This window comes from Protobothrops mucrosquamatus, unplaced genomic scaffold, assembly GCF_001527695.2.
Source record: "Protobothrops mucrosquamatus isolate PMUCROS unplaced genomic scaffold, P.Mucros_1.0 scaffold_212, whole genome shotgun sequence".
Lineage (NCBI taxonomy): Eukaryota > Metazoa > Chordata > Lepidosauria > Squamata > Viperidae > Protobothrops > Protobothrops mucrosquamatus.
In genome coordinates, this window is record NW_015386288.1 from 326,782 (window position 1) to 342,927 (window position 16,146).

The 16,146-nt window shown below is 35.6% G+C and overlaps 1 protein-coding gene across 1 annotated transcript in view; it reads left to right on the plus strand.

The window, feature by feature from the left end:
* The first annotated feature begins 208 nt into the window (after nucleotides 1–208).
* SLC66A2 (solute carrier family 66 member 2) overlaps nucleotides 209–16,146 on the plus strand; it is a 37,163-nt gene continuing 21,225 nt past the window's right edge. Inside the window, exons 1-3 of the mRNA XM_015826808.2 lie at nucleotides 209–438; nucleotides 11,935–12,068; nucleotides 14,503–14,556. Coding sequence (XP_015682294.2) covers nucleotides 209–438; nucleotides 11,935–12,068; nucleotides 14,503–14,556 — 418 coding nt within the window. The remainder of the gene's footprint in view (nucleotides 439–11,934; nucleotides 12,069–14,502; nucleotides 14,557–16,146) is intronic.

The following is a 16,146-nucleotide window of genomic DNA, read 5'->3' on the forward strand; positions in this document are numbered from 1 at the left end:
TAGTTCATTATGATTTGACTAATTATTTTCTAATGATGTGACTGAATATTTCCCTGCAAGTTTTGACTTTGTCTCCTCTCGCTTTGTTTTTCTAGTGTTGCTTAAAGAATGGCACATGGCCTATTGGAAGATTAATCAGATATGAATACAAGTCAGTAAATCCTGAGGAAGTGAAAAAGGGGCTTCCCTTTTGCAACCAACTGTCCTCATGCTAAGGGACATCATCCTGCCCATGATGGAAACAGATGGCTGGGAATGGCTGGTATCTGCAGTTCAACAGCTGATATCCTGGGGGGCTTCAGCAGCCATGATGTTTGGTGGTGTAGTGCCATACATCCCTCAATACCGAGATATTAAAAGAACACAGAACGCAGAGGGCTTTTCAACCTACGTGTGTTTAGTATTATTAATTGCAAACATTTTAAGGATACTCTTTTGGTAAGTTGCTTCTTTTTTAAAAATTAAATTTCTCTTTGTACTTCTGGAGGATCTATCGATACCTGAAAAAAGTGTGTGTGTGTGTGTGTATGTGTGTGTGTGTGTGAGAGAGAGAGAGAGAGAGAGAGAGAGAGATTTGCTGTGCTGCCAAATTCCATGAAACTCCTTTGAAGTATAAGTAATATATCACCTGTATTTGGCCTCCCTCTGGGTTCTTTGTCAATATTTCATGAGTATATTCAAAAGGATACTTGGGTGAAACACAAATGACATTTTTGTGGTTGCCCTAAACCTGTGATACCTAATGAAGGTCCTTAATCTGTGATATCTGATATTTTGAAATATACTCTGTATGCTGTATTGGAAAACTTTTATATTTTTGTCAGCCTGAAGTTGCCAGGATTGAACACATGTAAACCCAAACAAAAGCTCTTTTGAAATTAGCTGTGGAGGCTTTATCAATATTTATCTAGCAAACATAGAATAAGCTTAATGAACAATTAAATGTATTATGAAGAACAAGGTTATGTGGCACTTGGGAACTGAAGGGAAAAAAGATCCTTCAAGAGCAGGCAAATGCTAATTGGAAATGTCTGCAACTCCTTAAACCAAAAAGTGTCTTTACAGTACTTGAGATCAGATGGTAGTCTTGTGACTCTTGGGAAATGACAAAGTTGTTTTAAGGGGTTGCAGACAAGTGTTAGATATGTATCCCCTTATATTTCAAAGTAACATTTTATCATTGACTTTGAAGTCTGCCCACCCTTAGCAAAGAAAAATCCTCAGTTAAATAAGGATATAAAAAGTAAAAGGTTTCCCTTGTCCAGTCATGTCTGGCTCTAGGGAGCAGTGTTCATCTCTGTTTCCCAGCTGAGGGAATCAGCATTGTTCCAAGATGCTTCCATAGTCATGTGGCCAGCATGACTGTATGCCGAGGCACACAGACTCTGTTACCTTCCCAGTGAAGTGGTATCTATTTATCTACTTGCATTTGCATGGTTTTGAACTGTGAGGTTGGCAGGAGCTGAAAGCTCAACGTGTCACGTGGTGTTTGGGTCTCAAACTGCCAACCTTCCAGTTGACAAGCCAAGCACCTTATCTGCTAGGCCAGACATGTCAAACTCGCGATGTCATGTGACGCCGCGTAATATATCGGGATGGTTTTGCCATTGCCGGCAATGGGGTGGGCGCAGCTTCCGGATGATGCGTCCGGCGCGTGGGCCGGCAGTTTGACACCCCTGTACTAGGCCATTGTGCCCCAATTATCTGAAATGAAATGATCCAGTATTATTTGAAAACTTTGTAACATCCACTAATCCATTTCTTCAACCTGTAGATTGTTGTGGCTAATTGAGAAAGTTATGAAGCTTTAAAGCAGGGGTGTCAAACTGCTGACCCGCGAGCCGGATGCATCATAGCAAAACCACACCCACCCCATTGCCGTCACGTGACATTGCGAGTTTGACACCCCTACTTTAAAGCCTAAATGAGTACTACACAAGCTTTTGTAGATGTCTATGGAGATTCTTTGTCATCCAGGTCATGGTTGTCCCGAAGATGCTTTTTCAAAAGGCAACTAGATTTCCTTTGTTTTTGTTTGAAGATGTTTTGCTTCTCATCCAAGAAGCTTCTTCAGTTCAGAACTGAAACAAACTGAAAAAGTCCAGTTGCCTTTTGAAAAAGCACCTTTGGGACAACCTTTTGTAGTGATCAGCAAAGGTTTATGTAATGTTAGGATGACAACAATGACTTTCAGTTTTTTGCTGGAGTTGACAAGCATAGATATCTTTCTGGAAAATGGCTGATTATTATATGTTATGTATAGGATACATGTTTCAATTATACAGCAGCATTGTAAGATTCTCATGTATATTCCTATGTGGAAGTGTGAGGCATAAAATAAAAATGGTGAAATGTAAAATTAATCTAATTTTAAAATATACATTATATTTTCTGAATACATTTCAGTATAGCTCATGCTAATTATACATGTAATAGAATGTAGCAAACAGGACCATATTAATGACAATTGCCTAGTTTGGGATAATTCACACTTTTCATGGCAGATCTAATCTATGTGTAAGAATGAAGCAATTGTGTCTGTCATATGACATTTGAAATGTTTAAGAGTAGCAACATTGTTCTTCGTATTAAATATTTATCTCTAGGATTCCCACTAACGGATGAATAGCACAGTTATCTGTCGGCCTTTTCTTCAACTTCAGAAGACTTTCATCCTGGTCTTGCTACAAAGCATCCTTCATCGCAATATAACTGATCGGTGTTCATGACTAAACATAAACAAAACCATTAGCCTTATATATTTAGTTTGATCCATGAATCTTTGTGGGAAGGGCTTTCCTCAGATTTTAATTTGGTTACAGATGACCTTTTAAGGAGGTATTGCTATAATTTTAAGAATGTAATGCGGAATAAAACTCTTGGAGATAAATAGAAGTATTGGCTTTTCTCGTGATTACATTAAATTGTTTTATTTATCTACCATCCACCATCAGGGTCTGACCTTCAAAAAATATAGGCTGCTACTTATATTTTTCTTTCTTTACTGCCTGAAGAAGAATTAGATTTTTATTATTTGCTTTATAGTTTTCTTTGGGGATGTTAACTGATTGAAACTGACCTTTATTAAATAATTCTGTGTTTAAAGGAATAATGAATGTACATTGAATCATTATTGAGCCTGGCTAATCAAGGCTATAATTGAAATTAGAGAGAAGAATGAAGCATATTGTCCCTTTAGAAGTTGGTAAAGTCTCTTTTGTTCCTGTCAATGTGTCTAGTATACAGGATGATGAGAATAACAGTTGGGTAACATTTGGAGGATCATATGTTCCTTCTGCACTTCTTCCACATATTAGATAAATGAGAGAGACTATTATCTTTACTTTTCGTATGGTGCTTCCCCTCACAAACCAGTGTAATAATTATTTCAGAGTCTTCAGAGCCTCAGTCATAAATGCCTATATCATAAATGCTATTACCATGCTGTAAATAGAATATTATTGAGGCAATGTATGTGCCTTCATTTATTTAAGGGACTAAGTTTCTTGAGTAATATTATTACATTGTTGTAATTATGAAATACAAAAAAACCATAATACCAAAGGATCTTCAAAATAGAGTACTTTTCTGCAATTTAAATATATTTAGGTCTTTTTTTTTCAATCCAAAAAGCCTAATAGGTAGGGAGATAAATTGTTTATGTGTCTTTCTTTGTATCTCTCATCCTTCCAAATTTTTCTTCACAGTAAACCTGTGAAAGTGGTTAGGCTGAAAGATGGTGACTAGCCCAAAATATTAATTCAAAGAGTTTAATCTTGCTTCTTAATCTAGCACTATACCACATTTTTTCCAGGAGTTTATTGGTGGGTGACTAAAATGTTCCATGATTAGTTGTGATGACAGCAATATTTGCTATTTCTCATCTTGAACTGGCCTAAACTTTGATTGGAGAATTCATCAGCAACTAAGGAAAACCTGAAAGTGAAGGCAGTAGGCAGGAATTTAGGAGAAGAAAAAGCTTAAAATGTTTAAGTAATAAAAATAAGAAATCTACCTTAATAAATATAAGACAATAGATGCCTTCCTAAAGCATCTTCTACATCCTTTTGTAGGAATATTACAGAGATAGGTGTTAATGAAATTTGGTCCCAGCTATGTCAGGGTGTTCATACAAGACAGACAAAATACATGACTTCCAATCATAAATATGTATTGCACTTTGGGATGTTATTTGGGGTACAAACTGTATAATTACATAAATTTGGGTAGCTCGGGAATATCACTCTTCATGCAGTTTATGTAATGTTCCTTAGCATAAAAATCTGTATTTTATAATTTATATTTTTAAGTCAGACCAAACTGAACAGATAATGTAAGCTTGGACGTAACCATCTCTTTTTGAAGCCAGAATTTGACGAGAATATTATGAAATATTAGGGACTCTTTTTCCTGCGGATTATTTTTCTTGGAGAACAAAATGTACTTGAAGTATTCCTAACATTAGTTGCTGAACTATTTTATGGAATACAGTACCTGAATAGCTGCTGAGTTATATATTCCTTCGGCTAATCCAAAGGAATTATCAGGTTTCCTCTGTTAGTGTTTTGTTTGCAATGAAATCAGTTGAGTGCTTTCCTGCAATTAGAAGGGGTGGGGACAGACTTATTGTTTTCTGGCCAGTAGAAAAAACAGCTCCAACCTTGCCCCAGCTCTGGGGAAAAATAAATGGCAAAAATAAGGAACAAGGAAGGCAGACTTCAGCAGCCAGAACAGGCTAGTTGTATTACAGCCTACCTAAGTGCCTTTCAGCTTGAGTCTTAGACAAGGGGAGCGCTGAGCCCAGAGATCCCTCCTTTAAAACTAGACCAAAATCACAAAACAGCACAAGGCTGTTATCAGGCTGGCTTTTCAGACTGATTGATTAGTGACAAGTATTTAAAAAGACTGATTGTTTAACGGTGTGCTTCTTTTATGCCAGGTAGTTGTAGGACGACCAGTGCTGCTTTCTCTCCTCACACCTTCTTAGATTTTATAATAATTAATTATGGGAAAAAGACTGTATTTTTAGAGACTTTTAAAAGATTGACTCATATAAATTTCCAAGCTGCCCTGTTATAGGAAAGTTCAAGAAAGGGCAGATAATGTTTTGAAATTCCCTTAGGCACTTTCTCTGGATATCTCTTGCCTCTCTCGTACACATAGACAAGACAACTGTACATTAGCCTCTAGTAGAAAATTTGACCAAAACAATTTAGTGGATTGTATTTAGTGGAGATTCTATCATTTATATTAATATATGCTGAGAGAAAGTTCAGGAAATGAAGAATTGTATTGGTGTTCGTTATTACCGACTCCTGTTGAATATTGTTAATGGGCTGCTTTTAGAGAAAGGATACTTGAGTTTCTCAGTTTACTTTGCATTACAGGCAATCCTCGATTGAGCCTAAAATTTTTGTTACTAAGTGAGACATTTTTGAATTTTGCCCCATTTTAGAACCTTTCTTTCTACACTTGTTAAATGAATCCCTGCAGTTGTTAAATTAGTAACATGATTGTTAAATGAATCTGGCTTCCACACTGATTTGCTTGTCAGAAGGTTGCAGAAGGTGATCACATGACCCCGGGACACTGCAACCGTCATAAATACGAGTCAGTTGCCAAGCATCTGATTTTGATTGCGTGACCAAGGAGAGGCTGTAACAGTCATAAACAGTTCATTTAGTGACCGTTCGAAGTTACAACAGCACTGAAAAAAGTGACTTATGACTGTTTTTCACATGGTCATAAGTCACTTTTTTCAGTGCCATTGTAACTTTGAACGGTCATTAAACAAACTGTTGTAAGTCAAGGACTATCTGTATTATGCTTCTGCTTTCTCTTTTTCCAATCGATGGGCAATATAATTGTGGCTTGTGAATAATTATAGGCATGGAAAATATTTAAAAATAGTTAAATAGTAATAACAGTTTGCCCTTGAAACTAGGATATCCTGTTTAAAAGATTTTAAGCAAAAAAAACTGTTCATATTTATCTGTTTAGGATCATAAGCCATAACTATATAGAGATTAGAGGGCATTAATACTCACTAGCTGCAATAGGTGTAGAATTATGACAATCATAAATCCAGTATGCTGCAGTAAAAACCAGGGTTTGATGAATACTTTTTAAAAACTGTACTTTCAAATATATATTATCAGCAAGAATTGTAACTACTTATAGAGATTTCTGAAAGAACTTGAATAGCCAACATTTCCATTTTTATTTCACTTCTATACTGGTCTTCCAGAATATTCTGGATTTATGATCAGAAATCTGATGCTACATTCTATCGGTATTCAAGTCCAGTTAGTCTCTAAATCTAACTAAATGGACACCAGCAAATTTCTTAACTTGATTCTAAGGAATTATTGAGTAAACGTCATCTTAAATATATTCTTTGCTTGGCTTGCAATAATATTTGCTAGAACAATGTTATCAAAAACATATCACATTATTTGACCTGGTTCAATATGTGGTGTAAACTTGTTATTTGGGGTTATCTACTAGATCACAGGTGATGTAGCATGATTTGTGATCCCAAAGAGGTGTGTTTTTTGCTTAAATAATGAAAAATGGATTATCTTTGTATTCTTTTATACTCCGTGGTTTTCAAAACTCTTTCCTTCCAGTTCTTCTTGCCAGACACACTTGATCTTAGTTTTCATAGTACTATTTATTCTTCCCCTTTCTTTTTACCCTTCTATCTTCACCCAGAATTCTTACCTTGTTCAGAATTTGACTTTTCAATCTACTGTCATTTTCTTTTTATCAGATACTATGTTTCTTAGCATCCATCCCTTTCTCACTCAGTGAAATCAGTAGCTTTAATATCAGACTGATTTTTCATCTTAAGAGAAAATACATTGTTGATAAATCCAATTCTTTTTTAAAAAAACACTAATTGTCATTCACACACACATATATATAGAGAGATATGTGTATATATACACACCGACCCACTTCACACACACACACACACACACACACCCCACCATACACATAAATCACACAAAAATGATTAGGGGTCTGGAGGGAACTGGGTATGTTTAGCCCAGGGGTAGGCAACCTTTGCTCTGGCTCAGGAATTCTGGGAATTGAAGTCCACGAGTCATAAAACAGCCAAGGTTGCCTACCCCTGGTTTAGCCCAATAAAGAGAAGGCTTAGGGAAGTCTTCCAATAGTTGAAGGGCTGTCACAGGGAAAAGTGGGTCAGTTTATTTTCCATAGCACCTCAGGATAGGACAAGAAGCAATAGGTGGAAGCTCGTCAGAAAGAGATCCATCCTGGAGAAAAGGAGGAATTTCCTGACAGTGAGAATCATTAATCAATGGAATAGTTTGCCTCCCAGAGATGGGATGCTATAAAGACTCCTGCCTTGGGCAGGAGGTTGGATGAGAAGACCTCCAAGGTCTCTTCCGGTCATATAATTCTATGATATAAAATTACAGAAAGTTGGAGTTTAGAGAAGAAAATAGTACAGTAATAGTTTTTTTTAAAATCAGTTTTTATGTTTTGTTGCAGTAGAAGTGACCTGCATAGTTTTTTCTGTGGCTTTTGAATTAAATTACATTGGTACCAAGCCACAGGATGTGAGAATAATTACGTAATCCTTCTGCGTACGCCCATTCATATACTTATGGCATAGCAGGAAAAACTATTTGATGACAATGTAAAATATTCTTTTAAAGTTGGTGCTCTGCAAATATTTTGAACAACAATCCTACTGTAATTTTAGTAATTGCTTAGAGTGCCAAGCACAATTGGAAAGTACTAAGTTGAGAAAGACCAATGTAAAATGGGATGCAAACGATATTTTACGGTTTATTTTACAGCACTCAACTTTATGTTTTCAAGCCTCATAAGGCAAAAATCTTTCTGGAGTAGGTCATGCAATATTCAGAAGATGGAATGTGATTTGTTCTTGGTTATTTCTCTGATAGCCTTAATTAGGTGAAAAACATCCCGTGGGTTCTGTTCTTTTAGGTTGGCTTTATAGTACTTATTTTATAGATTGAGGAATACTATAAATTCATGCGTTCATCTTTAAATGTGGACCAAATTAACATTATTTTTTAATGGATGCAGAATGTCTTAAAGTTAGCTCTGGTATTTAGGGGAGGAGAATTGTATGGTGTATTGCTTTCCTCTCCCTTAATTGCACTCTCAGTTTGGCTTGATGTTTGACTACGCCCTGAAGAAAATTATATTAAAAAGGTCTACTGTAAGAATAATACCTCCAAGCAAACAAAGTTAATATGGAGTCCTGGGTGTTCTCTGAATTTGGTTGTTTGGTTTCATATACTTCATTACTTGATTAGCTAACATCATCAATGCACTTAGCCACTTACGATGTTAACTAGTTAGGCAATAAAAGGACTGCAAGCAAGCAACCAAGCTCAGACAATACCAAAGATGCCACAGTTTAATTCTGAGCTACAGATATTCTCTTCTATTAGAAAAGCTGTTTTTCAGTGTCTCTATATGGTTGACTGAATTTTAGCAAGATAATGAGATATATAACAGAAGCATATTTGCATTAAATATGCCTGGCAAGTCATTTTGATGGTTACATGAGCAAGCAAATATTCACATTCTTTGGAAATGTATTTTGGTCATTCCCAGAGGAAAAGCTATTATCCAAACCAGCATCAAATTGTATTATGCATATCCTTGCATCTTCTATGATATAACCGTTTACCCTATGTTTTTCTTCATTAATAATTTCATACTAATGTGTAGTAGGATAATCTTTCTTCCTTTGTTGCAGTACTTTATATACTCATTAATTGATAGATTATGTGCTGTCAAGTCAATGTCAACTTTTAGCAACCACATTCATCTTCTCTGATGAACTACCCCTAACCTGGTCCTTCAGTTGTTTCAATGCTGCAGCTAACATGGAAACTAAGCAAGGAGAGAAGCAACCTAGAACTAAGGAGAAATTTCGTGACAGAACAATTAATTAGAGGAACAACTTGCCTCTAGAAGTTGTGAATACTCTTAACACAGGAAGTTTGTGAGAAGAGATTGGACCATTTGTCTGAAACCATATAGAGTTTCCTGCCTGAGCAGGGGATTGGACTACGGTAGAAGACTTCCAAGGTCCCTTCCAACTCTGTTTTCTATTATATTCTATCACCAGTGTAAATGAGTCCATCCAGTTTGCTGGTGGTCATCCTCTTCTTCTCTTTTGTCTTACCTTTCCCAGCATAAGAGCCTTGTTCAGAGGGCTAAGGCTTTACATAATGTGTCCGAAATATGATAATTTGAGCCTGGTCATTTGCACCTTGAGTGAGAAAACTGGGTTGATTTGTTTGATGATCCATTTCTATTGGCTGTTCATGGTATTTTCAGGAGTCTTCCAAAACCAAACTTTAAAAGTGTCATCTTTCTATCCTTCTTTCAAGACAAACTTTTGCTTCCATAGTTTGACACAAAGAACACCATTAATATACAGTACTCAATCTACTCTTATAGTCTCCTCTTTCTCATCTTACAAAAGAAATCCTCAAGAATTAAAAAGTATTAGAAGTTAATGATAATAATCAATCATAGTTTAGCCCATATAAAAATAGTTTTGAATTCTTTTTGGTGAGAAATATTTCTTGGATCAAATACTTTGGCCACCAAATGAGAAGAGAAGAGCTCAATGGAAAAGTCCTTGATGTTGGGGAAAAATTGAAGGCAAAAGGAGAAGGGGACAGCAGAAGATGGGATGGTTAGATAGTGTCATTGACGCAATGAACATGAATTTAGGCAAACTCCGGAAAACACTGAAAGACGGGGACATGGCTTGCTATGGTCCATGGAGTTGCAAAGAGTCAGACACAACTTAGTGAATGCACAATTTCTTGGCTACAGCTATCTTTTATCTGTTGGATTTCACCCCTTGGGGGTAATACTTAGCCCAAACATAGAAGGAGTTGGGAAAGCTTTTGACTGTGGGATATTATGCAATATTGCATAATATCCATGTCTCAAGAACAAAGGGAATTGTCAGGAAGCTCTCACATATGTTGGATAAAGGTGGTTCGTATAGTCTGCAGTTGAAAGGAAAGATTCCATTCCATCATGGGCACTTGGAGATTCCCTTAAAATTCAGAGAAGATAGTCCCAATGTACTTAGTAAAACGTCTGTAAGCACTCCTGCTGAATTCTCTCCATGTTTCCAATTGACTGATTAATCCAGGGGTAGTCAACCTTGGCTCTTTTATGACTCGTGGACTTCAATTCCCAGAATTCCTGAGCCAGCTTAGCTGGCTCAGGAATTCTGGGAGTTGAAGTCCACGAGTCATAAAAGAGCCAAGGTTGACTACCCCTGGATTAATACATATGAAATTACAGATGTCCAAAAGCAAGAGACGCTGTGAGGGACAAGGTATGATCTGGTGGCTTCAAACTTTCCTAAAAGGAAGAATAGGCTATATAAATGTTTATACATAAACATAACCCTAAACAGTAAATCTTGAACCATTGGAACAATTCCACTGGTGAAGTTAGTTATGCTTTGTTGCTGTTGTGAAACCCAGAAATTTCAGTGAAGGCTTTTATTAGAGTAATCATGAAAAATATCCTGCTCATCATAGATTCTGATACTAAAGATCTCCTCCTTTTCCCCTTTCTCATTAGCCCAGGTGTCTGGGTGACACCTTCCTGATAATTTATTAAAATCCCCCCTTCCCAGTGCTCTCAACCACTCAGCATATTAGAAGAGAACATGTTTCTCTCCTTTTTCTTGCTTTCTCTCTCTTTCCCTTTTGTTTTCATCCAGAGGACACCAGCAACTCTCCTTTTGCTTTTTGGTTTTTTTTATTCCAAACGTTGGATAGTACAAACAGCTCAGAGTTGCAAATGCAAGCAAATTCTTTCTCCCTGTTTTGTCCAGAATCCTTGTTTTCTCTGCCTGTTCTCTCTATCGTATCCTCTATGCCTATGGGAAGCGGTGCAAAAGGTGCGTGCCTTTAGGACATTTGCATGTGTGTATGTGAAAATGCTGCATTTGCTAAGCTTTCTCTTTTTGCTATGGCAATAAGCCAGGATGCTAAATTCACCACTGCCTTTCCTGGAATTCACTTTGGCGCCCTGAACTGAATGACCCAAAGACAGTTAAGATCTTTTATGTTTATCAGCAAACTTGCAAGCACAAGTGTTAAATACCAAGTGAGTCTTTTATTGCTTTGTGTGCTATTAGCCCCCAGTGTTCTTTAAACAGTATTTCTTAATTATTGATTATAATTTCATTTTTGGATTGTCTGAACACAAGCCTTATTAATCACCTGCAAAGTTAAGGCCATTGGAATTGGTGCTGAAGGAAGCCTAGTTGGTTACACTTGCCATACTGCAAATGAATAATATATGGCTAAATTAAAAATGATAGTATATATGAATATTAAGTATTAATTTAAGATATTTGAATGTGTTTTGTGAAGCTGTTACATGTGTATGATTTTATTAATGATCTGTAAATGCTTAGGAGAACGGATCTCCCTCTAGTGGTTTTACTGGGAGAAACTGATTTTCTGGGCATAGATTTAGGTTCATTGGCAAAAAGTTTGTATTTAAAATTAAGAATCTCCAGTACCACTATTTTATAATTTTTTTCTCCAATATGTAAAAAAGTTAGTCTTGATTTGCTAATTTTGTTCTCCATTATTTGTTATATTTTTCTACAATTATCCAGAACAATTTATTTGGCATCTTATGTGACTTTGTCAGAAGATTCTCTAGTTATAGATTTATATGCTGGCTCCCTACCAAGATTTAAGATGGTAACCGGTTCTTGGAAGAATTTGATAATCAGAAAATTAATTTATATCCAATCTGAATTTTGTTTTATGAAAGTGTCTTTTTTCCCTTTTAGTGCTTGCACTTTATAATTTCAACTATTAAGATTTTGGCTGTTCAACCACTTGATATCTCTTTTTCTTCTTTTAGGTTTGGGAGACATTTTGAGTCACCTTTACTATTGCAAAGCATTATAATGATAGCCACAATGTTATTGATGCTGAAATTGTGCACTGAAGTACGTGTGGCCAATGAGTTGAATATAAAACGACGTTCCTTTTCAGGTTGGTTGAAATCATTGTGTATTGATTCTGTAATACATTATTTCTCCTCTCTTTTCTTTGGCTCCATTATATTTTGGCAAAACTCTGTTTTGATAATCTAACACACAAAGAGCATTCCAATTAAGGAAATGTAATTTATTTTGAAAGCATTTACTTTTATTTGTGTGTGTATGAATATGCTAAATCCTAATCAAAGCAATTCTCAAACAGTGATCCTATTTATTGGAGTAGTGAACTACAGAAATGGCTTCTGTTGTTCTCTTTTGCAAAATTGTAGACAAAAGATCATTCTTTCCCAGATTGTTATTATATACTCATATGCTTCTTGGTGTCTCATTCATTGCTCTAATGTCATGTGATATCCACTTGAAATATCATTTTGTACTCGTTCTGCTCAGAAGCGTAACATTCCATCATTTTATGGATCAGTCCTACCATCTATCATGAATGTGGTGGTGATAACAAACACTGTGACATATAGATGAATTGAGGGAAAAGCTAGTCAGCACTCTTATCTCTTAGAGGTTCAAATGGCTTCCATCAAGTTATGTGTGACCTTCAAATACAAAATGTGGGAATAGGGTATGACTATCACATGCATATATATTTCTGTTGCAGTACAACAAATATTCTACAGTTTTCTCATACTTCAGCTTTTGTAAATGTTCCTTCTTCATTTTGTGATGATAAGAAAGTTGGTTGATAACAGAAATGAGAGAAAAAGCTGATGTCATAAGCCCATGAAATATGTATATAATTTACAGACCTACGCAGGCTTATTTTCCCCTCCTCTTCAATTCAGATATACCAGTGTTTTTCAAACTTGGAAGCCATTAAGATGTGTGGAACTTCAACTCGCAGAATTCCCAGGTGGCATGCTGGCTAGGGAATTCTGGAAGTCCAAACGTCTTAAAGTGCGATATGGCAATGCAAAGAAGGCAGACTTGCTAGATTTCCTTCCTGTCTGTCCATCCATATGTCCATTCACCTTATTAATTCTCCTAAATCCATATTTGTCCTTGTCTGATTGGATGGTTAGCTTCAGTGTATATATATAAAACCAAGTTCCTTCACTCATGCAGCTAATTCTGGGAGGAAATTACGGTAATGATTTTCACATTGCCTAATACTGACATAATGTGTTACATGAAACAAATCTTAATGGGAAAATCTTAGAGGATCTATAAACAGTCTGTTTTGTGCTGGTTGGAATATTTGTTAAATTGTTGCGAATTATTGAGCCTTTTCATAAACTTTTAATCAAAGATTTGTTTTAAGATCTAGTCTCCTCTTTGCTTTTCAGTCAATATTGAGCCTTCACTGTTGAATTTTTTTCTTGAGTCATCTGTTTTATGACCCAATCTGTAGCTCAAAGTTCTTTAATTTATATATTTCTGGTCTATTCTTATATGAAACTTGTTCTGCATAAGAAGGGTAATTCACTCAAATATATCCTCCTTATTATTACCTTAGTAAGCAGCGTACATTGGAGTGTTTTCTGAAATGTCATTTTCTAATTTTAATGCAAGAAATTTTTTCTCATGTTCTTGTATGATTTAAATACCGAGTTCTATGAATTAATGGCCTGAAATATCCAAAAACCTGTTTTGATAGTATGCATTGTTGGCTTTTTATTTTGAATTCATGCTTTTTATTTTTATACATGAATTTATAAATGTGAATGTTTGGGTTTAGTATATGTTTAAGAGATACACATATGTGGCGATCAAAGGCAATTTATTTACTTTGTTTCAATATCCATATATCAATTTCCTAGATTTTGCAAAATTTAGAGAGAATTGTTTTGAACAGAATTTAACTGTTTTTATCAAACAATAGATCTTGTTGGCTACAAAAAATGAAAATAATTGCTGGTTTTGTAGTTTTGTACCACTTTGGATAAGTAAATATAGCTTAACATTTTATTTGTTATTCATATTGTAATTCAATTATTGGCATTTAAGATAAGCTTGTTGTACATATTTATCTCTTGAATTATTGTAAAGCATCATTTATCGTCTGAGATGAGCTCTTACATGCTGTTTTGATTTATTTAAGCTAAACCTTTGCTTAATTTTTTTTTTCACAATCCTCTTAGCGAAAAAATGTAAAGCGGTGTAAAATAGATAACTAATATAATTGCTTGATACTGATCTATGCATTCAATATTTGCTTAAGCTATGGTTCTTGTCCTTTATGTTTTCTAAATGATTTTTCTGTTTTTCTAAATTTTGGGGAGCACAGTATGAATGCCTAATATCAGAATCCAGCGAATTAAATTGCTTTTTTTTAATATAAAAGAGCTTTCTAGCATGATGACTGCCATGAAGCTGTCTTAACTTTAAGCTAATTTAGAGCACGTTCACAGCTTGCTATTATGAGGAGTCAAACTATTTTGTTTTGTCTTTGCTTTCTCTTCAACATTTTAATATAGCTGCAGATAGTAAGGATGAAGAAATCAAAACAGCTCCCAAGAGAATCTTTCTAGGTATGTACTTTAGAAAACCCTTGTTGCATGAGGGTGCCATTGAAACACCATCTGTTCTCCACTCCTTTTTTGTGTTTGCTTGGGATTTAGTTTTTTTTTTTTTTGACATTTTGGAAACGCATGCATGCTTATCATTTCTAAGAAGAAATTATCCATGCCGCATCTTTTTAACAGCAACATCTTCATTTGGGTTTTATCGCTAAGGGAAAAGGCACTTTCAATTTTACCCCTTATGTGTTTCCCATATATTTTTTTTCTCCTGTTAGTTCCATGACTAGATTTGACATTATAGGATTTATCCTCTTAAATTTATTTATTCATCGTGTTTCACTCAATAATTTGTGTTTCATTCAACAGTTTGTGACAATTGGATGGGATTGTGTGTGTGTGTGTGTGTGTGTGAACAATATACAGACACATTTAAAGTATTTGCATGCATGAGTGTGCACGTGTATGTATTATATGAATCAATGCACTGCAAAGTGAAAGTCTCCTTTGAAGGTTATGGGCTAACCCAGGGGTAGGCAACCTTGGCTCTTTTATGACTCATGGACTTCAATTCCCAGAATTCCTGAGTCAGCAAAGCTGGGCTAACCTATCACAATGGTGGATTGTGAGTTGATGGATAGATATTTTTTGACTTCTCAGTCTAGGGATAAGAATTGGTTCAAAACCATCCAGCTGGCTTTTGTACTTAAGAAAGGACCAGAGCCCGGGTTTCCCACTCCTGTCAAAGTTTCCATTGGTTTAGTTTTAGTTTTAGTTTTTTTAAATTCTTTATTTAAATAATGATACATAATCAGTGCTTTCTCTAAGCTGGAGTGTTGTTTTCCCAACCAGTTGAGCATTATAAAAACTATTGTGTGGAAACTGTGAGTAGTAAATTGTAAATAATAATTGTCATCTTGAAATAATCATATTAAAATGCACATGTGGCTGTTTTCAAATATCAGACACACAAGTAGTCCTCGACTTACAGCAGTTCATTTAGTGACTGAAGTTACAACAGCACTGAAAAAAGTTACTTATGACCACTTTTCACACCGTTATAGCATCCCCATGATCACGTGATTAAAATTCAGTGGCTTGGCAACTGCCTCATATTTATGACGGTTGAAGTGTCCCAGAGTCATGTGATCACTTTTTGCGATCTTTCTGACAAGCAAAGTCAATGGGGAAGTCAGAATCACTTAACAACCATGTTGCTAACTTAACAACTGCCGTGATTCACTTAACAAGTGTAGCAAGAAAGGTAAAAAATGGGGCAAAACTGTCTTGCGTAGCAACAGAAATGTTGAGCTCCATTGTGGTCATAGGTTGAGGACTACCTGTACAGAGGTCTGGTTACTCAAAGGTATGGTTTCTTGGCTTATATTTCACTTGTTTGTTGATTATACAGTTGCAAGAAAAAGTATGTGAACCCCTTGGGATAACACAGAGTTTTGCATGAATTGGTCATAAAATGTGCTCTGAACGTCATCTAAGTCACAACAATAGAAAAACACAGTCTGCTGAAAATAATAATGCACAAACATTACATGTTGCCATGGTTTAATTGAACATAACATGTAAACATTCACAGAGCAGGGA